Source organism: Convolutriloba macropyga, chromosome 9 (genome assembly GCF_964194025.1).
Source record: "Convolutriloba macropyga chromosome 9, txConMacr16.3, whole genome shotgun sequence".
Taxonomy (NCBI): Eukaryota; Metazoa; Xenacoelomorpha; order Acoela; family Convolutidae; genus Convolutriloba; species Convolutriloba macropyga.
In genome coordinates, this window is record NC_134476.1 from 42,737,560 (window position 1) to 42,761,497 (window position 23,938).

Here is a 23,938-nt window from a genome sequence, read left to right on the forward strand (position 1 = left end):
GTTCTGTGTTGTTCAGTTTTCTCTTTTTCTGCAGGATTCGGTGACACCCGAGGACGAGGAGACGACACCCGAGGAGCCCTGGGTGGTGGAGACAACCTTTGGTGTTGGTGGTGGAGTCGTCACCCCTTCTGCATGGACTTCGCGTCTTCGGTTTGGTCGGTAAGCTGTGTCGTTCCCCCCTTTTCCAGTTTTCGGGCACTCTTAGTGCTCCCCGCTTTTTGCGCGCTGCTTAGGCTTTGCTCTGTTTTGGGCACGTGCTTTGCCCTTTTTGCCTGCGCCACTTAGGATTAAGGTTTTGCGTTGCTCTTTGTACCCCCTCCCATCTAGGCTGTTTGGCGCAGGCCTTAGGTGTTGCTTTGCCGGGCTTTGCTTTTGCCCATAGTGTGCTTAGGTTAGGGTGGGTGGTCTCTCCTGTGCCCGCGCCGATTTAGGAGCTAGGTTTTTCGCGCTTCCGTTTCGCTTTTCCCTCCCCGCATAGGTTTAGGCCCGGGCTTTAGGTGTTTCTTGCTGGGCTTTGCTTTGCCCTGGTGTGCTTTGGCTCGGTTTTCGGGGGGGGGGGGGGGTGTACCCTTGCGCTTAGGCGCTTGGGATTTCTTTGCTGTTCTGTGTTGTTCAGTTTTCTCTTTTTCTGCAGGATTCGGTGACACCCGAGGACGAGGAGACGACACCCGAGGAGCCCTGGGTGGTGGAGACGACCTTTGGTGTTGGTGGTGGAGTCGTCACCCCTTCTGCATGGACTTCGCGTCTTCGGTTTGGTCGGTAAGCTGTGTCGTTCCCCCCCTTTTCCTGTTTTCGGGCACTCTTAGTGCTCCCCGCTTTTTGCGCGCTGCTTAGGCTTTGCTTTGTTTTGGGCACGTGCCTTGCCCTTTTTGCCTGCGCCACTTAGGATTAAGGTTTTGCGTTGCTCGTTGTACCCCCTCCCATCTAGGTTTTTTGGCGCAGGCCTTAAGTGTTGCTTTGCCGGGCTTTGCTTTTGCCCATAGTGTGCTTAGGTTAGGGTGGGTGGTCTCTCCTTTGCCCGCGCCGATTTAGGAGCTAGGTTTTTTGCGCTTCCGTTTCGCTTTTCCCTCCCCCCTTAGGTTTCGGCGCGGGCTTTAGGTGTTTCTTGCTGGGCTTTGCTTTGCCCTGGTGTGCTTTGGCTCGGTTTGGGGGGTACCCTTGCGCTTAGGCGCTTGGGATTTCTTTGCTGTTCTGTGTTGTTCAGTTTTCTCTTTTTCTGCAGGATTCGGTGACACCCGAGGACAAGGAGACGACAACCGAGGAGCCCTGGGTGGTGGAGACGACCTTTGGTGTTGGTGGTGGAGTCGTCACCCCTTCTGCAAGGACTTCGCGTTTTCGGTTTGGTCGGTAAGCTGTGTCGTTCCCCCCCTTTTCCTGTTTTCGGGCACTCTTAGTGCTCCCCGCTTTTTGCGCGCTGCTTAGGCTTTGCTTTGTTTTGGGCACGTGCTTTGCCCTTTTTGCCTGCGCCACTTAGGATTAAGGTTTTGCGTTGCTCTTTGTACCCCCTCCCATCTAGGCTTTTTGGCGCAGGCCTTAGGTGTTGCTTTGCCGGGCTTTGCTTTTGCCCATAGTGTGCTTAGGTTAGGGTGGGTGGTCTCTCCTTTGCCCGCGCCGGTTTAGGAGCTAGGTTTTTTGCGCTTCCGTTTCGCTTTTCCCTCCCCCTTAGGTTTCGGCGCGGGCTTTAGGTGTTTCTTGCTGGGCTTTGCTTTGCCCTGGTGTGCTTTGGCTCGGTTTGGGGGGGTACCCTTGCGCTTAGGGGCTTGGGATTTCTTTGCTGTTCTGTGTTGTTCACTTTTTTTTCTGCAGGATTCGGTGACACCCGAGGACGAGGAGACGACACCCTACGACGAGACCACAGTCACTTGAAAATGAAAAGAAACAAAATTGTTTGAAAAAAAACTCAAAGAAAAATCAAAAAAGAAGAACAGAAGATCAGCGAAGGGAGTCGTCTGCCTGTTGTTTTCTTGTGCTAGATTGGTTTTTCGATGTGATGTATTTATTTTTTTTTGTGTTGTTTCTTTTAAATTCAAATTTCATCTGCTTTCCTGAGTTTCTTCTCATAAGACTTAGGTCTAGGATAGGAACATTTTTTTGTTACTAAAATAGGATAGGATTGGTTTTCCGCGGCTTTTTTAGGCGCTTTTTTTGTTTAGGATAGGTTAAGGAGAGAAAAAAAATCTGCAAAATATGCTGTTAATCTTGCAAGATCTTGCAAGAGGATGTTAATCTTGCAAGAAAATCTTGCAAAAAATTGTTAATCTTGCAAGATCTTGCAAGAAAATCTTACAAGATTATGCATAATCTTGCAAGATCTTGCAAGATTCTTGCAAGATTAACATCCTAAATCGACTAGGGGAGGAAATATCTTACAAATAGATGAATTAAGGCTCGGTGCTTACGGCAGACTGTAGCTGCTGTGTCTCGTGGGTGTCGGAGGTGTTTTTGAGGATAGCCTGGATTAGAAGGGGGTACTGAGCCAGTCTCTGCATGGGCTTAACTAACAGATCAGTCAACTTCAGTCTCTCACACACCTTCTGACTCTCACACCACTGCACATGATAACACATCGGTATACACAATTTAAATATTTGTCCAATATTCACTTTAATTACATGGTCCAGCACCTAGTTAAAGTTCAGGTAAAGTCTTTTCGAACCAAATTAGGGCCGAGCGAGAGTTTTTTCATCAACACACTTGGGTCGAGCCTGGTCTTTTCATGAGTCCATGAATTATTATTTTAATTTCCTGAACATCGATAATTTGAAGTGCCATACAATTTGAAATGACACGGATGAAGACAATCTCTGAGAGGGAGCTAAGCTAGAGCATGATATTTCGGTCTTTAACAAGCGAAAATTCCATCATTAACAACTTGAGTGAGCCAGGCATCAGTAAAATGACCGGGTTTTTGATAAAGTTAGCAATCATTTTTTCTGAACGACATTGATTGTACAATAAAACAAAGTGCTCATTTTGGCAACTAATTAATATTTAGGTACAAACAAGTACAGTCAACTAGAAGGGATCATTGCAGAGAGATCAAAAAGGTTGGGCAAATGTTGTTTTGAGGTTTAAAAACCAGTTTTCAAGAACCGGACAGGACTTTTGCGGACTCCGCTTGTTATGGTTCCTTAAAGTGGTGATGGAGATAATTGACAAAAAGTAGGGGTTTTTTTGGCGATTCTAGTTTTTGACAAATTGGTATTGTTAAAGGAATCATTAAAAAAACAAAAAAAAACGACAAAAATGTTTCATTGAAAAAAAAGAAACTTTCCAGGGAAGCCATAACAAGTGCCGTGCTGACCTAAACCACAAAAACCACTGAGCTAAAACAATCCTGGCTTTAAGTATTGATATTTGATTATTATCAATATATGATTAAAGAAATCATTGAAATGAGTACTAAGATTAAAATTGATTTGGAGTAAAGTCTAGCCAATGGGAGGAGTAGTTTTTGGTTGATTCTTGTCACCTCTTGGTGGAGTGGCAACTCCTGAAATTTGAGAAAAAAAACTGAGCAAATCTGCTTCCCTGGTGGTACTTCGGTGTTTATTACAACTTAAACCCAAATTTAATGAGAAAACGGCTGACTTTGCTGTATGATAATTGCGGGCAGCAATATTTGTTTGAATTTTACTCCGAACTAACTAATCAATCTGCCAGCAAAGTGTCAATGATTAAGAACGGCTTATACTTTTTGCTTTTTGATTGGACAGAGGAAATTATTTAAAAAGAACTGTGCTGTTGCTGTTACTCGATTCATTGCGCTCTTTAGGTGTTAACGGAGTGAAAACTTTTTTTCATCCTTGCAGAGATGCTGTTCTTGCCAAATAAGATATTTTCAAGTATTGAAAAATAGTGATAAAATTTTTTTAAAACTGCTTTTTTGTGTGCCCAAGCGTTGAAAATAGCTTCTTTCAAAAATGAAGTTTGTCTTCGGAGGGCGGTTTTCGCCAAAGCACAATTTGAAAACAATTCGCCAAAGCAAAAAAGCAGATTTTCAATTGAACGACTGATGGGTTTTTAGACTGGAAATATCGAGGCGAACAAACTATCAAAGTTGTTACATATGCCTCTTGAAAAAAAGCACAAAAATGTAAAAGTTGTATCGCAGGTGGGCACTGAACCCGGGAAGGGCTTAATAAGAACATAATGAGAGCATAATAAGCGGTTAATTACGTAAATATTACGAGCATATCTTTTATAATTCTTAGGAAGGCAAGTCAAGTTTAGGTGCACTGCGTATATCTAAATTTCAATATTTTTTGCAAGAATCTTGCAAAATGGGAAGAATATCACTCAATAGAAAAAGGCTCACCCTGGAAGATGTTGAAAGTTGAAAAAATATTGTAATTACGTATTGTTTTCAGCTCATGTTGCTTTTGTTCAACCGCAGTTGTTGCATTTTCGCTAGCTGACACAACTCATTCCTTACCTTTCATTGCATTGCATGAATCTGGATTTCTAAAGCTTATCAATTTGGCCGAAAATTTGTTTCAATACTTTGATTTTTGCGTAACATTTACGTAATTAATCTTTTTTAATCCTTACTTTAGATGTCAGATTCATTCATCTTGTTTCTTTTTTCTTCTTCCCTGTCTGTTCAATGCCCTCTCTAGCCTCTCTAGTTAAGCTTACGTTGAAAGAGTAGCACAGCTTGTTTTCGAATGAATGTCTCGCTTATTTATTTACAAAATCTTTATTTACCTGTTCATTTAAAATTGCATGCAGTTTTTACTGTTGCTAACTTTAAGAGTGTTGTTGGTTGCTTTGAGTGATGGTGATGCGTTGTTTGCATACTTACCACGACGAATACTTTGAAGAGTTCGTTTGTGTGGTAAGTGTTCCTGGCATAGAGAGTACATGCCTCCTGTTGTTTGATGTATGTCAAGTGTGGCAGGAATAGATGCCTCATCTAAAACATACAACAGCCTATCTTAAACGAAGATCACAGTGACCCTTTCAAAAGCTTTACCATATTCTCCGGTTACGGAGAAAAACCCTCACGGATAAAAAACTCACTTTATTTTAGATAGGAAATAAACCCTCACATTTATATCATTCAGACTCCGATACTGGTTTATCTCCTGGGAAGATATTTAATAAAAGTTTTGTAGACAGAAAAAAACAATGAGCTAATTGAAGAAGAATATTCAAAATTGGAAGAATCAATTAAATTTAAAAAGCATGTTAGTAAAATGATTGAGTTTTTGGTTGTATATAAATAAATGAGGTAACATAACTGGAGGTACATGCAAATTATTGAGAAACATAATTGTTTTGAACGTGGAAAAGTAAATCTAACCTATCATCAAATGTTTGTTCATTGCAATAAAAAATATGGCTCTAATATTATGAATTGTCTCGGGTGTAAAACAAAATGTGTTAGTGGTGTTTATATTTAAAAGAAATGGCTTGAACAGACTTTGTCTATAGTTAACCAAGTCACTTTGTCAGCAAAACCAGTCCATTAAAAACCAGAGTAATCTGCACAGCCAGTTCCCTGATCCAAAAAAGTGACAACAAAATTGATCTGCAAAGCGAGACAACTGATCCTAAAAATGGGGAAAAAATGTAAATTTTTGTAAACTAGGATTATGTAAAGATGATTTTTATGTGGGAAAAGCAGAATGTAAATCATGTCAAGTGAAAGAGTTGAGTGTGAAATTTGAGATAAACATTTATGCAGAAATAAACAAATTGGACATAAGAGAATTATACATACCGCTAGAGATATTATGAACTGTAACAAGTTCTCTGTGCAACATAGTTAGAAGTTCTTTGATCCACGTAGTTATAACTTTGTCAATCACAATAAACCTAAAAGACATTTTTTTAACAAATATATAAGATGTTGTGATGATTCTGAATATCCTCCACATAGTGATGGTTTATAACCCAAAAAAGGTTGCTGATATTATATTACCGGATATAGTAAAACAAGGGTTTGTCTTGAATGTATTAACTAGAATGAGTTCAACCGATGAAAAGATTACACAGCCAAATTAAAAATTTAAATTAAAGATCAGTCTTAATTTTAGTTTTTAAATTGATATTAGTATTTATTCATCCTCTTGATGTTAACAATTGATGATTTTCTCTTTTTTCATGTTTTCAATTTGTTACCAAAAGTTTTTCGTAGATAATAAAAGCAAGCTTTTGTTTAGCAAATTTGTGCAAAGATAAACATTGCCGGTAAAATGCCGGAAAATAGCCGCCGTTGACGCGCTTGATGTACATTCGAAATGAAACAGAAAAAGAAAAACAAGAGATAGAAATTGACCGATTTTTCTCTGTTTCTTTTCTGTTTTATTTTAGTGTCAAAAAGAGTTCTATTTTGAGCTGCAATTTTAGTTAGATTTTTAAACTTTACTTAATTTGGCGTCTAAACTGAAAACTACTAAACCTAATACTAAGGCCACTAGCAATCGCTCTAATGAACTTTAATAATCTAATCCTAATGCACTACGACTTAATGACCCGACTTCATATGTTTATCTCATTTCTTTCGATTTTTGCTTTTTTGCTATTGACTGTATTCACTACATTGCGTAATTCAATTAGTGAAAGAATTTAAAATACTTTCAGTTGAAACAGTGCGAGAAGTAAGTCAGACGTCAAGCTTGAAAAAACGTGACGTATGTGAAACGTGATTAAAAGGTAAAACTAATTTGAAAAAAAGGAGAGCGCCTACATATTAGCCGTTTAGCCAATCATTTTTTTAAACTTTATGATGATATTTGATATTATCATGATTTTTCTGTTAAATGGCAAATTTAATTAATGTTGATCATTTTTTTTCTAGTATTTAGGGCTGAAAATGTTTTTACTGTATATGTCTATAAAATGTGTCTAGGTCTGTACAACTTTGAATTAGAGTTTATTTTTTGATTTTTTAAATTACTCTTAATTATTATTTCATTAATTAGCATTTTAATATCATTATTAAGAGCAAAACTCCTGAAATGTGATACATATTATTCTATAGTTAAAATTCGATTGTTTTTGAGTTAATGAAACAAAATAAGTCTGAAAATTGATCGCTTTACGTTATGAAATATCTTGACAGTGGTGGGGATTGAACAGCCCGTCTAACTATGGAGGTCTTTTACTCAGTTTTTAAGAATAGAAGTATCAGAATTTATGAGAATTTAAGTGGATTGCACTAAATGAAACGAGGAATGTTGGTTTTGAGTTACTTAAATTGTACATTATAATGGTATTATTTATTAGTAAAGAGTAATGGTAAATACATGATATTGAACGCAATACGGCATATGGCGTAACTTGAATTCCTATGTATACCAGAAACCATAGACTTGGGAAGAAATGGTCTAAAAAAATTACTTAGCCGTATTAGTGTTGGGAATCAAATGAAAAAAGTGAACTGCTTTTTTGATAAAGTTATCGTCTACTGCTATTTCAGGAACATTACACAAGCGGATTAAATAAATTTAAAATTTTCTTGAGTTTTTTTAAGCAAAAAATGTCATTTACTCTATATTTTTGACCCAATTCAATTTTAAATGTTTTTCACTAAATTTTTGAAAAATTTTGAACTCAAACAATTTGGTAGCTTACTGATAAAACGGTTGGCAGCTTATTAGTAATCTGTAATCTTAATTTGTTTTACAAGTCTTCGGTCGCGAAAAAAACTATCAACTTTTGCTGCTGGAACTTTTGCATTATTTTATTTGAACCGCCCTGGAAAATGAATAAAGAACACAGAATCCAGTCGTTAAGTACCCCCAAAACCTAAAAAAAGGACCTCAAGGCAATCTATGTTTCATGCCAACAATTGATAAAATTTGAGAAATCAGTTTAGCTTTTTTTAATTTTGTGAAGATATATATCTTTGATCTCGACTTTATATAATGACTTTATAAAGCAAATCGAGGTAACACCAAAACTTTAAAAAGGACCTCAATGCAATACATGATTAATGCATAATGACTTTATAAAGCAAATCGAGGGGGGTACATTATGAGTTTGATTACGCTAATGTGGATGGAAGTATAAAAAACTCTTTACATGGATTGAGATTATTTTCTTTCATTTGTCAATCCAAGTTCTTTTTTAAGCCCAATCAAATTCGTTTGATACCTTTAGTTTAATATAGTCTATATCTCGGTATAGAGAAAAGAAATGTTGAGGCAATTTTCGTAATGAATTTTTTTCAAAAAAAACTTATAATCTTTTCATACCGTTGTTAACGCTAAAAATCTCTAACAAATGTCAATTTTGTGAATATGGTGAAAAGATGTCAGTCAGAATTGTAACTTTTAGCGTTGAATGGGGTGAATGCGATGAAAAAAGAATTCACCGCTGATAATCGCATATCTTTTTCACCGCTGATAGAAAAGAATTCACCGCTGATAATCGCACACAAAAATTCACCTCTAAATTCACCAAATATCTTCACCGGAGAAAATGTTGCAAAAAAGATGTAAGAATGGCGGTGAATACGTTGAAAATGGTTAAAAAAACAGTTCACTGTTAAAAATCTCAAATCTTACAAAATTTCACCGCTTTCATCGCTAAGAGAGGCGGGCACTTTGCCGTAAATTTTTTTCACCGCTGTTTACCGCAATTATTTTTTCGACAAAACCTCGACCTAGGCCTGTATAATTTCACGTCCTTCTTTCAATTAAAAAGTTACAGCTATATTTTGGTTATACATTAGACTTTTCCGCTTTTGGAAGTGACACTACTGATATGAAACGTTAAAAGTTATATTTGTTGTAGTCAAATAATTTTGTGATCTCTTAGTTAGAACTTAAACCAAGTACGTAGTGGATGACAGAGGAATAGATGCGGTTAATGAAGAGGATAATTAGTCAACTTTGAACTGTCAACTGTTTTTTGTGACTTCCCTAGTTGAGAAGACCGAACAAAAACGACGCAAGAAATGTTCGGTATGTTCGGTTTTCTACGTAAGAAATGATCGGCATGTTCGGTCTAGAATGTAAGAAAGCTTCGGAGTTTCATAATTACGTTTCATATACAATGCAAAGATAAAAAAGCAAGCCTCTGTCTTTAAAAAAAAACAAAGGTTTCCAAAATGCGATAACTAAAGAATGAGAAAACTAAAGGTCTTTTTTGGAGGTTAATTTGATCCCAACGAATGTCGAGGATCGCTGTTAAGTTTGAGCAACATTTTCATACAATATAATGGTTGAGAACGATCTTTTTATACGTCCCGGCCTGAACTAGGGAGAGCTTCAAACTCAAAGACTTTAATTCAAAAGCCGGCCATGTTTGAAACTTCTTCCGTAAAAGTTCATATGAATGTCGCAAAAAGGTGGTTCAATTTTCAGCAAATGCTTTCACGTTAACACAGGCCAATACCTCAACAGCTTGCCTACCATCAGCAACTGGGCCTTTGAACACCTACCTGTCCAACCTTGCAGATTTTTTCAATAGCCGCGACCTCCACCTCGCTGCTGAGAAATGCACTTCCACACTATTTACCACGGACCCGAAACAGTACAAAATCAACCCAAATGTAAAAATCAACGACAAGCCAGTTCCCCATTCTCAAACAATCAAGATTCTAGGCATCACATTTGACACTGGACTAACATTCACCCCACACATTAAGGACGTCTGTGCTCGCTCTCGCAAACGACTGAACGTGCTCAAAGCACTTTCTGGAACCAACTGGGGTCAGTCTAAAGAGACGCTTCTGATTACATACAAAGCAACAGTTCGTCCTCTGCTAGACTATGCAGCTCCAGTGTGGGGTCCCACCACCAGCAATACCAACATCAACAACTTACAACGAGTCCAGAATGCGGCCTTGCGAACAACAACCGGCTGTGTTTTAATGTCCAGCCAGGAACATCTGCACCAAGAAACCGAAATTCTCGAAGTCAGGCGACACACGAGGCTATTATGCGTTCAACAACAACTCTCCCGCTATTTACCAGCCCACCCAGGCCACCACATTATAACCAGGCCGAACCCCCCCAGACTCATAAAAGAATCATTGCACACCCGTTACAACAGGTATATCGAACCATACCTTGATGAAACTGAAGATAAAGACAAGATAACATCCAAAGAATACCGAAAGATTCTGAAGAACATGCATACAACAGAAGTCAAAGACGCCATCAACAACTATGAGCCGTCCAGGGTACTTGCCACTGCTGCCCCCATGAAGATACATGACAGTGAGAAAACACTCCCCAGAGGCAGTAGAAGGCAACTCGCGCAACTCCGCTCTGGTTTCAGTCCGCTTCTCATGACCTACTCGGCTAGGATCAACAATGATGTGTCTGAGACGTGCCCCGACTGTAAACGAGAGCCACACACAACACAACATCTTTTTAAGTGCCCGATGAAACCCACCAATCTCTCCGTGAAGTCACTTTGGACAAGACCTGTGGAAGCAGCTAAATTTCTCTCGCTCCCACTCAACGACAACACCGCAACATCGGACTGAGGCAAATAACAACAACAACAACAACGTTAACACAGCTGCGTATGACTTCGTTATTGCCTCGATGCAACTTGGATTCGAACTACCAACCTCCAATCTGCCACTCTTTAGTTTGTGTGCACACACCACTCCGCTGCCCCCCCACCCACTGAGGTGCAATCTCGTTGCAAAAACTATGAATGTCGCAAAAAGGTGGTTCAATTTTCAGCAAATGCTTTCACGTTAACACATCTGCGTATGACTTCGTCATTGCCTCGATGCAACTTGGATTCGAACCACCAACCTCCAATCTGCCACTCTTTAGTTTGTGTGCACACACCACTCCGCTGACCCCCCCCCCCCGCACTGAGGTGCAATCTCGTTGCAAAAACTATGTCAAGATTATTATATGCACAATTTATTTTAGTGAAAAAATTTCAGTTGAGTGATAAATATGTATCGCAACTTCCGAGCACAAGTGTTACATTTTAACATAATGCGACTATGTAAGTTATTCAATGCCAGAAGAATGAGAGAGAACAACCTAAAGTAAATTGTGCATATGATAATCTTGGCAGAATTTTACAACAGACTCTACTTGTTCAACGTATACTTCGCTAGAGAAATGAGGCCTTGAGGAACAAGAAAGAAAGTGAGAACGGGTTATAAGAGATTCCCAAGTTCAAGAAATAAGACCAGTTGCTGTAAATGGGTAGCACAATAGGCTTGCAAGTATCAGATGCTGGTTTGAATCAAGTACTGGTCCATTTTCACACTATTTGCACTTGCTTAGACCCCCTAACATTTAATATCTCAGAGTACGTTCTTTGTATAATCGGAAAAGACCTAATTAATCATAGCATAAGATTTTGTTAAAGAAACAAGAACGGCTCTTGCGGGTCTGTACACAGCACAGAATGTTCCAAAATACATCCCACGGTTGCAAAACAACTTTTTAAATTCGTCAGAAAATTTGTTTTGGGTATCCAAGGACAACTTAATTGAATTTCAGATAATTACTTGTACTGTTTGAACCAAAAAATATGCCGTCTTTTTCAGCAGACAAAAACGAAAACTCATCACCAGATCCTGGAAAAATAAGAGTAGTACATTTTGGAACAAATAGACACACAAAAATCATACAAACCAACACACACAACACTTTTTACATAAAGAACATTAACATAAAAAAGAATTTTTTCAAGACTTTGTTTTTGGAAATAGGTCAATACTCAAGTTTCGCCGCTATTCATTGAGGTATTTTTTTCAAAAAACTAGTGAACTTTCGGAGGCAATTGTATCAGTGAAATTATATTTGACACTTAAATTTTGAATCTAACTTTTTGAATTTTTTCTATCTTGAAAATTCATGAGCAAAATGAGAAAAGAAATTCTAAAATTTTGCAGATGTGTCATCAGCGAGATGTAAACACAAGCTGTCATTTTGGACTTATTGAAAACTGGTCTGACAATATCAAGTGGACAAATAATAAAGATAAGAAAAGAAATAATGATAAGAAAAGAAAAAAAAATTCCACTACTAATTTTCAGTAAGGTTATTTGATGATCTGATGTTCTTTTTTGATGGAACTGTTCTTTTAGATCACCGAAGTTTTGAGAAGACTAATTTGTTAGTTCTGTTGATATAACAAGAACTGTTTGCAAAGCCAACTCTAGAATTTAGAAAAGATTTAATGTTGCTGCTTTTAGTTTCACATTTGCAAAGTTGATTTGTGCTGTTCTGAGAGATCATTGCCGGAAGTCTTTAATTTTCCGTAAATTTATTTTGATACAGAGGAAAAGTGGTTCGTATTTTATTTCGCTACGAGCAGAATACATGTCGAGGGTTTAATATGTTTTTTCAACATAATTTTGAGAAAAAAAATCAAAATATTATTTTTTTTGGAAATTTTTCCTTCGAACTTCAGAGTCTCCCTTCTTCTAATTTTTGATGCCCTTTTATATAAACCACCAAAATTAGATCCTGAGGGCCCCCAAAATAGTCTCTTTCTTTTTCTCTACTGTGCATAAACAAAAAGTGAAAATTTGACCGAAGAAAAAGGCCTCGCATGTATATTCCCCCTTTTTTGAAAAAATGTTGGAACACCAAGAAGCTGTTGGCATGTTTCGGTTGTATCCATATTCAACTCTTGGCTGTTTTATTTTGCAGAAACGAAATTATTTTTTAGGTTCACGTTAAAAAGATGCTCAAGCATGTCAGCAATTCAATTAATTTTTTTTCACAATAATGAAATTCACAGATTTTGAAAGACTAAACAGAAAGCAAGAAAAGGAGTTGACGATAAATCTATTTGTCCATGCTCTGTAAAATAATGGCTACCAATACAATTCCTCCTATAATGAAAGCAACAATCATGTTTTGCATATCTTTCTTCTTCTTCTCTGCAACTTTCCTTTCCTGTTCCTGTCTCTTCCGCCTCTGTTCCTGGAAATACTCCTCATCCTCCTCTTCTTGTCTTCTCCTTCTCTCTTCCCTCTCTTTCTTGATCCGCCGTTCCTCCTCTTCCGCCTTGCTATCCTTCCACATTGTCTCTCTTACTGCTTTCTCCTGTTGTCCATCACGCCGCATCGGATTTCCCTCTTCGTTTGAATCATTTCTTGCATCTGAAGTCTTTTCTAGTCCATCCGAGGGTTGTTGTTGTTGCTGCTGTTGTTGTTGTTTTTGGTCCCGCTGTCTTTTTCGTTCGGCTCTGTTCTGTTCGAATCGTTCTCTGGCTGCTTTTCGTGCATCGCATTCGTTTGATGGTTTATTAGCATCTGGAATTGACTCGTTTTCATTCGGAATTTGATCACTTTTTGAGTTTACTTTGTTGTCAGTTTTTGCAATTTTTTCAGTAGATTCATTGTCTCGTTTAGATTTCCTCATATCTCTTGAATTTCTTCGCATGTCTTTGGAGTTTCTTTCCGCTGAAGGTTCCTTTTTTTTCTCTTCTTGGTTTAAGGGCTCTTTCTTTGTTCCATGTTCGCCAGTCAATTGATCCGATTTTTTGTCCTTATTTGCCTCAATGTCTGTACCTTTCTGGCGTAATTTAAGAGCAGACAATTTCCGTAGTTCACGAGTACTCAAGACTTTTGGTGGTTCTGAATTCTCTGAGCTCGGATCATCGATTTTCTTAACAGAATCATCTTTTTCTGTAACTGTCTTGTCGTTAGAGTCATTTGAATAAGAATTTATCAGAAGGTTGTTTTGGTCTGGTCTACGTCCTTGATTGGAGCTACTGTGTGCGTTTTGAGTCAATTTTGAGCTCTCGCTTGTTTCAATGTCAGGTTTGGTCGCACTATGTCCAATATTGTTGCTTACAGACCCAGTTTTTGTCATTGTTGTCGTTGTTGTTGATGATGTTATTTTGTGGGCACCTTTATTAGCACTGTCATTGGGTTGTTCCACAGTCGATTCTTTCCTTTGTTTGTTTATTTTGAAGTTGTACTTCACTTTAGGAGCTGTTTCTTCGCTCTTATCAGAAAACACACTCATTTTGGAAGACAATTTGTTCACTTTCGATGTTGATTCCTTTCTAGTTTTGGGTAACTTAGCCTCTTCCGCTTTCTTTGCATCTGTTTCATTCATTGCTGTGGAATTATCGCCGGAGGATTTGAAGTCTGGATTTTGATTGCTGAGCTGACCCTTTTTGTTCCAGCTCTTTTGAGCAGTTTCCGCCATCTTTCTACCGTCACTTTGACTACCCGATCGTTCTTTTCTGTTTCTATCTGGTTTCCATTTGCTACCATTGAGTATGGGTTCAAGAGTTCTTCCACTCTTCAGCTCATAGTCTAGATTCTGTCCTATCGATTCATCTGTCACCACAATGTCCGGAGTCTCTGCTGGACTGAAACAACTTCCTTCTGTTGAAGTCAAGTCGTCGTGTGAGTGCTCAGTTGAATTTGGACTTCTGGCCAGATCCAAATGCATTCTTGTGTTCAAATACTTGGAATTCTTCACACTCACACATTCCTCTTCAATCTCTCCATTCACTGATTGCGATTGAGAGTCGTTCACGTCTAAAATAGTACTGGGAGCCGCACTTGATAAACTGAGCCACGATGTTACGTAATTCGGATCTGGGGGAACATCCGAAAACCACCGGTCGATCTTTTCTTCCCCAAATAAATCGGCAATGTCTAGATTTCTGTTGAATGCTACATCAGTACAATCGGAACCGGCGGTCGAGACATTGTCAGAAAATGGGGTCAACCATTGACCTTGAGATTTCAATCCTAAATCGGGGTCCTCTGTAAAGGACAAATTGCGCGACCGCCGCTTTTGTGTCTTGTCTGATGTTGCGTAGAAGTTTCTCTTCACACTAACATCGTTGACCAGATGTCTGGTTTCGATTGCCAAGTTCCGAATGACCCGCTCGTTTGGCTTTATCATTACCTTTGGGAATTCCGTAATCAAAGCGTACATTAGGTTTCGTTCAGTTACTCCTCGCACGACTTTGCTGATTGGCTTAGGCTCATTTGTTACGTAATCGATGATGGCATTTCTTACGTCATCAAAAGATACTGTGTTACCTCGTTTGTATTGAAATATCAAATTGAGGAGAGAAGGCAAGTCCACTTTCCAAATGACCCGAGACTTCCTTTCGGGCAGAACCGAAACATCGTGGTCGCTATCGCTGCTGGCCATATTTTAATATTGCAAGTTAGTGGGGTATATTATTAGAACAAAGTTGTGACAATTTGAATCAATTAAGAAATGGGCAATGGCTCAATGACATTATTCAATTGCAAAATATATTGGATATTTGTGTAGAAATATTGTATCAATTTTAGTTTTATAGCCCACGTGTATGGTTTGAATAGCAGGAAATGTGTGTTTTATAAACATCGATTAACAGAAACCAGCAGCTAAAGTGGTCGCTTGACTTTGCAAAGTGGGGGCACATGTTGAAATGTGAGGAGCCCTAAATCAGTCACATTTTAGTACCAACTAACCAACTACCAACTTTAATCAATAGTGAAAAGCAGTTAAGATTGGATAAAACAAGTATTTCAGAGCAGAATAAAGTGCAGCAGTCAATCTGCAGCTATTTCACTATAGTTGACTTTACCAGTTGGAAGCTGGCTGTGTTCCTAATTGGTCACAGTTGCCAATATACTGCTGGAATAGAATTGGAATTCTGGCAAAAATTATACTTTCAAAATTCGGTTAGGAAATTATTTCAGCTATTTAGACTGGGACACTCTGGCGAAAGAATCAAATGGTCGCGTGAAACAACAGTTTTAGTACCCTCGTATATTGGGCTCAAAATACCCAATTCTCAAAAACGTGCTGTCTGTATCTTGGATTATTGATACGTGTAGACATTTATATTGCGGACAAGCAGAGCGCAAATTCGTCTTTCTCTCATATTTAGTCATAACCTGAGCCAGTTTATCCAGACACAGATTTTGCCGGAAGCTTAGAAACAGATTTGGAAAGAAAGAAATGAACAAAGCTCCCAGCAGTCTTTGACGTCTTTCCATAATTCTCATTTCTTATAGCCTCGACGCTATTTTTTCCCTTGTTTGTTCTGGGGAATTATCCCGAATTAAGACATATGCCCATTTACAGCTGCAATGGAAATGTTTCACAACTCATTTTGTTATCATTTCATGAAGATTGAGAGAGTAATGCCTATAGTGGTGATAATGAAGACTCTCAAATGACTGCTGGTGTCGATTTGTGTTTAGAAAGAATTAACAGATTTCTGCCTCCAATCGCACACTGTGTCAACTCACCTGTTCCAAATTAGATTTAATGCTCTCCTAAATCTTCCCTGCTTAACAGTCAAAACAAAGAATCATAGAACCAAATTTCAACTACCCTTCCACTAACCACCCCTCCTGTACCTCCACAAGGAGACTAACACATTCCTTATTCTTCCTTTGTCTCCCCACCCATTCTCTCTCTCTCTCTCTCTCTCTCTCTCTCTGGGCATTTGAACTATATCACTGCTTCACTACACTGGAGTTCTTGAACCCATAAGCTGTTTCCTACTTCAAAGGAACACAAAGGGTAGTAAAAGTGGTAGGAAGGAACCGCAAAAAATAGATACCAATTATTGGGGAGTTTGTTTCTTTGCTGGCATTCTATGGTACATGCGTACCAAAAGAGTCGTTCACGGGTTGTTGTTTATGAGTGTGTCAAACATCTAACAACATGTTGAGAGCCTCAAGGCATCAAACAACTTTAGGTACCACTAAAAGAGAGCGGTCTTTGATGGTGGCAATTAGACCAACTACAGAGCAATTTATTCCCAAACCTACTGGAAATACTTGTGATAACCCAAAAGTTTCCAAATGCATGTATTTTACAAACACAAAGGTTTTCAAAGGACTTTAAAACAAAGGGACCGTTTTCTGCAAAATTAACACGATTAATTTGGCCAAATAAAGCTTGTTTTTGTTTCTTCAAACACAAATAGAAAGCCACGATGACAAATTCTAGACTGACAAACTAATCTCAAAGCTTACAAACAACTTGTGAAGAAAATATTTCAGGCTTTACCTACACCAAAATCACTGAAGATGATGGGCCAAATACTCTTTTCAGAGGCAATTCAATTTCTGGAACTGTTTTTTCTTGACTTAAATGCATTATTTTTTGTTTTATGCTCTGTTCAATTTTAACTTGTTTGGTGAAGTTGCACCGGTTTCTGCTTAAATTTAATAGTAAACTTTATAGCCGGGATTCCAACTATAACCCTAAAGACTTTATTTATTTTTGTAGAATTTTATTGTAAGCACGTTTAACTTAACGAACAGACATTATACGAGTGTATAATTTCAACGGAAAACCCCGCTGGATCGTTTGTTGTGTAGCAGAATTCAAACAATCGAATATCAAACAAAAAAAGTAATTCCAGTCTTCAATCATTGCATTCAACCCGCGTTGTGTTGAGTATTTATGCTACTTGCAACTGCGTAATTGATTTTCCCGACTGAGTCTCGAACCACCTTCGTATGTTGTTGGTCTACCCATTTGAGCTTCTCGACATCGAACGCCTACACCACGGGGCTACGCCCCCGTTTAAAAGCGCATAATCAGCAGCTTATCAGTTGCTTTGTGTTGTTGAGCGGACTTATTTCTTAGAACAAAAACGTTAAAATGAGCATCGAAGGGTCCGAGTGATTCTGAAAGTATGTCTACATATTAATTAAAATGATTCGGTATGAATCTTTTCAGCCCCCCCCCCCCCCCCCCCCCAAACATAGTGGTTAATATTTGCACCACCAAACGCACGTGCTACAAATGGGCAGCATGTGTGTTGAAATCCAGTGTCGAGAAACTTTTTCCCAAGTTATCTCAACTGGATGTAAGGAAAGGCACAGCAGCAGGCCAGTTTTTGGTGTAATTGTTTTGTGATCACAACAGACAACGAGCTGATTTTTTGATAACTAACATTTGTCTATGCATGCTACCCTCTATAGTTAAACACAAAATTTTTTCCCTTATATTCAGTGATATAAAATAATAAAGTGATGTAAAATAATAAAAACCACAAAAACCGTCGTCATGTTGACAACATCTTATTGTTCCGACCACACTTGTGGGGGGGGGGGGGGGGGGAGGAACTATATACTCAAATCGGTTTTTTTCCCGTGAATTTTGGCCGACCGATATATTCATCGTAGAGAAACGTGCGTGGTATCATTAAAAAGCTCGTCCAGCGTAGAATTCGAAATTAAAAAGATTTTTTTTGAATTTCGTTTTTTTCGAGGAGTTATCGAGGTTTAAAGTTTCATGTGAACACTGGATATTTGGTTCACTTTTGTTCACTTTTACCGTAATTTTCGTTCGAATTAACGTTTTTTCTACGAAAAACTTAATTCAAAACTAGATTTCACGCCAAAAAGTAAATCAATTTTAGGTTTTTAATAGGTGAAAGGAGATAACAAAGACTAGTTCTAGTCTTAGAGGGAAATTTAATATATAAAAAAATTCGAATTAGGTTTGGGAGCTCTTTTTTAGAAAATTTTGCAATTTTTTTGTTCTTTCAAGTCACCTAGAGACTACTAGACGCTTTTAATATCAAAGTTCCGTTAATGAAAAACTTCTTTTACAATCAAATGAAGCCCAATGAACAAAAAATTTGTTTCGAAGGGATTGCTCATGTTTTTTTTTGAACTCGTATCTCAAATTTTGTAATTTCAAATGAAATTTTGATTTATATTTTGAGGTTTTACTAAAGTTTTATAATCCTATGGCATAAACTTGTTGACTAAAAGTGCAATAGATTTGCTAATGAGCATTAGGTGAGCCTATCTAGTGCTGTGAGTGGACAGCTAATGGCTGTTAAGACTTTGAAAATAAATTTTCTAAAACTTTTTTAAAATTAGTAAACCATAAAATTATTTTTGTGATTTGTAAGTTCGTCTCAGTAAAAACAGGATTGAACTCCTTCATACCACTGCAAAATAAATTAATCTCAATGGCGACTTTATCAAATAACTATTGATTATACGTCTTCAATGCCACAAGATTTCAATTTTTTTTTAAATTCTTTTGGACATTTCGTTTTATTGGTTCATTTTGAAATCTAATCACGTCATCCTAATATTGATGGCTATATCTTCCTTTCGTGAAGACGTCCAAAAGATCATAGATAAAACTTTCTGAGAAAAAAATATGGTTTAAATGGCTTCAACAATTTCTTCTCCCATTTTTCTAAAGAAATTTTGGTTTTTGCCTGTATTTGTTGTTTTTTTTTCATAGTCATAAGACATATTGTGATGTCTTATTGATTACCTAGGAATCATAAACATCCTTGTATTCACATCGTGGCATAGCTGAGCGTATTCATTCAATTCCTATGAAAGCTTTTGAGTTTAATGGCTGTTAAGACTTTAAAAATATTTTTTTATTTTTTTTTGAACATAAATCAATCTTAAGCTTATTTTCGTGGATTGTAAGTCAGTCTCGGTAATGACAGAACAACTTTTTTTCTTCATCAGCAACAATTTATCTAGTTAGCGGTTTTGTCTGCTAGTTATTGGTTTTTTGACTTCGGTGCACGAGTTTTCATAATTTTTATAATTTTTGGGTTTTTTTAGTAAGTTTGGTTCCTTTTGAAATCGTATTAAAATATCCTAATATTGATAGCTCCCATTGGCTTAGTGAAGATGTTTAATGGATCTTTGAAAAAGTTTTCAGAGAAAAAAGCTTATGGTTTAAATAGCTTCGAAACTTTCTTCTCCCAATTTTCTACCGAACTTTTGGGTTTTGCCTGGTTTTGTTGTTGTTTTCATAGTCAATGACTTGTTGTAATGTCTTACTAATAAATTTTGAATGACAAACATCCTAGTCGTCACGTCATTTAGGCATAATTTAGCGTACTAAATGCCTTCCGTTAAAAGCTGTAGAATTTTTTGACTTTGATACTATGGGTTTTCTCAAACATTTCGTGGTTTTGATGTATTTTTCTTTGCCATACGACTTATTGTGATGATTTATTGATGTCACATGAAAGAAACCTATGATTGCTATTTCATCGAGGCAGAATTTAGTGTGTTTAAATAACTTAAAATGTAGCATTTTTTTTAAAATTCAAACATCTATTTTTGTTATCTCTTCATTTGGTTAACAATTAAGTCAAAAATGTAGATGAGCTCGGGTCGGAACATCATGTGCGAACGCACATTAACGAGCCGCCTTGTTGAAGTTTTGTTTCGAAGAGACCATTTTTTTCATTTCGGCGTAAAAAATCGAAACAAGGAAAATTAACAAAAAGCAAAAAAATTCAACATAACAATTGCAGAAATTTGAGCTACCCTATGGTATGGATATTCAAATTAGCTACACTACAGTTGTTTTCAAAATAACCCCATCTGACTTAACCTCAACACTTTTTTTTGCAGTTTTTAAATTTTCTGAGGCTAAATCTTGACAACCGGCATACCACTGGATAGTCGAGTCTAGGTTTCGTTTTTGATTGTGTCATGTGCGGAATTTGATACAGATTATAATTAAATTACTCATATTTCAAAAGAGGTAGTTACCCGGACCTTCGCCTCATAGCATATCAGCGCTGTAGAAAATAGAACATTATGCCCAGAAATAAGACAGCGAGTTGACTCATAAGATAGTAAAATTGCAGACCGTAAATTGAAAAGTGGGACATGTTCAGAGAACCGGCCCTGGTAAAAAAAAACATGATGAATTCTGACATGATTCAGCGCTGAAAAACACTTACACCATCTTCCGGGTAGTCTATAGACGTAATGCAAACTCACCAGAGTGAATCCTGTGCAAATAGGGAGAGCATTGAACAATTTGGCCTCCTCTCTGGCCGTGTTCAACACTGGCTGCAAGTACTGGAACCAAAAGTGTCTATGTGCCTCCAACACCTGATCCAGATTGGCAAACAGTCTCTCCTTGCTCACATCAACCAGAATGGACTCACTCTGCACCTCCTCCAGTCCAGACATGAACAACTCCATGATCACGTGCAGCTTCTTCATGTACACTACCTCACTCTTCAGTAATTCCCACACTGCCTCCTGATAATCTCTTTCCTTCTTCCTCATACTCACTGTACAGTCACGTGATCTCCTCTCTCCCAACAGGTCTTGCCACGTGCACTCCTAATAAAATAGGGCATCTTTTACGTTTGTGCCCCCCAGTACGTGTGCTCCCCCCAGTTACAGAGCACGTGCCATTACATAGCAAATCATTATGTAAGAATATGGCACGTGCGTCTGGGGGCGCAAATAATATGTACCCACTAAGCTGGTGGGGGGGGGGTACAAACGGAAAAGATCCAAAATAGGCTAAGGCATGGAATCAATCCCAACATATTAACGTTTTCCCTGTCGTGAGATCCATTTTTTTAAATTTTTGAAATGCTGAATAGAGTAATACATTTTTAAACCATAAGTCCACAATCATCAGGCAATGAAACTAAACGAAACTCTTCATTGGTAATGATTTGAATAGAACAGAGCAATCAAAAGGATGGAAAAAGCTTCCGGTCTACCCATCTTGGATCCCATGTTTTAGAGCATTCATGTTCCTTTCACGAAAGTCACAAATTTCCTGCATTTTCTCACTATCAAATTCAAGATAATTGTTCTTATCTGCGGTATCTAAAGCTGTTCAAAATTATTCAAAAATGAATGACAGCTTTAGAATCAATTTCTTACACTGTGGTGTTCGATAGTGAGCTACCGAGATTTAACTGCCTTTCTCCAAAAGCAACAAATACTTCTGTCCGGTCTTTTGTATGTTGACGTCAAACCACGTTCATTCGTCGCTTTTATTCGGTACCCGTGTTGAGTAATTTCGTTTTTAACTTGTAAGAAATCGGCCTTTTTTCATCGTTTTCTTTAGACAAAAACGATCAAAGCCCTTACGTGGTATTTGTCATTTTCGTCTTTTTTTGGTTGTTTTCCATTGTAAGAAATGGTTGTTTTTTCATCGTTATTTTTTGGAAGAAATGATAGTTTTTTGGTCGTTTTTTCGTCGTTATTTCGTCGTTTTTTCTACAAATGGATCATCGTTTTTTCGTCGTCTCTTTCATGTGGATCGTCGTTTTTTCGTCGTATACTGATACCAAACGTTTGTCACCGTGGACATAATATTTTTCGCTATCGCTTTGAAAAATCTTTCTTTTTGAAAAAAATTGCTAGTTTTTTTCCGGTTTGCAATTATGCTAAAATTATTCTAACAAAATACACCATATGAATTTGATTGAGCAGTTGAAATGAGAATTTGAAACAAACGAGAATTTGAAACTAATACGAGAAATTTATTCGTTTGATTATTTTTCCTCAGCGTAGTCTCACAAAATCTGTCAACTTGACTTGACAGCTAGACTAATGTAACTTTTGTAATATTTAAAAAAAATTAAATTACCAGAAAATGAAGCTGACCAGCAGAAAATTAGTTCTCAAGGTTCATAACAGCTAATAAACTGCTTCCCAATTTGATTCCCTCACGCATTGCTGAATAACTAGTGATTGTTTACTTCAACTCTCAAATCCAAAGAGCATAGAAATAGATGTTCAGTTTGAGGGAATGAGGTGGTAATATTAGATTGAATTTGTGGACGTACGTACTTTTATACTGCCTTTTTCAATCACACGCTCAGATTAAACCTCCGCGCACAAGTTGCTGTGTAAACCTGAAATATTCCTTCCACTTTTGCTACTTATTTATCTTCAAGTAAATTCATCTTATTAAACACAAATGTTTTTACTCAAGAATTGCAACTTAGAAATAATAAGATAAGAATCTTTGTCTAAGAATAATCCAAAAGAGTTAAAACCAAACAGCACCGAACCGGCTAGCACAGTACCCATTAATAGACAAATAGGAGCCTTCAAACCCTATTTTTACCTATGAGAACGAACAGCCACAATTTTAAGATTATTATATTAATAACAATACTGATACTGTGATTAATTTCTTTAACATTTGAAAGCATGTGGATATCTAACCTTAGGGTTATAATCAGAATAATTTACAAGTTTACTTCAAAAAAAAGAAAGCATTAAACATAACCAGGGAAATGTACCTGGAGGAACTCATGGTGTTGAGTGTCAAGAGGTGTCTCGAAGGGGGTGCCAGCAGGGGGGACTGAGGAAGAGTCCAGAAACCTCTCCAGAGTATCCCGCATCTTCTCCATTGAGTCCTTCTCCTTAACACAAGAGAACTGGGAATAGGAATAAGACATAAGGAGAGAGGAAGAACTAACCATTACTAGTATGGTAATTGACAACTAGGAATCAGTTATAACTAATGAGTTGTTGAGAAAAGCAAAAGCAGTAAACAAAAGCAGTAGTATATTGATTAATAAATAAATAGAATGAGAGTAACCGTTGAGGCAATAGGGATTGTGGCCTTGAATGGAACCACAAAGCAACACACACTCACACGAGAATGGAAAAGAAGAAGAAAGGGTTCAATTATGCAATTTAGTTTAATGAAAATCTAAATGATCCGGTTTTGGAAATGGGATAAAAGAAGGGATATCAATACGTGACAAAGTCATTTATAAGCATTTTGAAAGATCTCACGAGATTAACCTTTGGTTTCGAATAGGGTAGACAGTTGTTCAGGCAGCAAGCGACATACTTTAGGCCATGAACTGTCCTTCGGGTTAATAAGATGTGGAAAGGGTCATGATTTCTCAATAATGGTCTTGAGTCAAATATTAGACTGTATGGAGTGCACCCAAATTTTTACGGAATTCATAAAATAGTTACTTTGCGAAAACATGCAAAAGATATTGGCAAAAACTGTTCATCAGACGACATATCATTGAAACAAATGCATTCTAAACAACGAAACACAAATTTCTTGCCTTTCAGAATGGGATCGAATTAATTCAATGGTCCAAACGAAATCTGACACATTTGGGTGACTTAATTCTTATGTTTTATTTTTCTTACTGTAAACGTTTTATTTAATTAATTTTTTCAACAGGGTTTGTTTTCATTAAAATAACACACACACACACACACACACACACACACACACACACACACACATACACACACACACACACACAC

The 23,938-nt window shown here is 37.5% G+C and overlaps 1 protein-coding gene across 1 annotated transcript in view; it reads right to left on the reverse strand.

Moving 5' to 3' along the window:
• The window catches only part of LOC142346232 (uncharacterized), a 71,342-nt gene extending 47,680 nt beyond the window's left edge, over positions 1-23,662 (reverse strand). The window contains exons 1-5 of the mRNA XM_075398747.1: positions 23,122-23,662; positions 22,942-23,064; positions 20,660-21,010; positions 4,805-4,915; positions 2,400-2,549 (exon numbers count right to left, since the gene is read on the reverse strand). Coding sequence (XP_075254862.1) covers positions 2,400-2,549; positions 4,805-4,915; positions 20,660-21,010; positions 22,942-23,064; positions 23,122-23,124 — 738 coding nt within the window. The 5' untranslated portion in view covers positions 23,125-23,662. The remainder of the gene's footprint in view (positions 1-2,399; positions 2,550-4,804; positions 4,916-20,659; positions 21,011-22,941; positions 23,065-23,121) is intronic.
• Between the last annotated feature and the right edge of the window lie 276 nt (positions 23,663-23,938).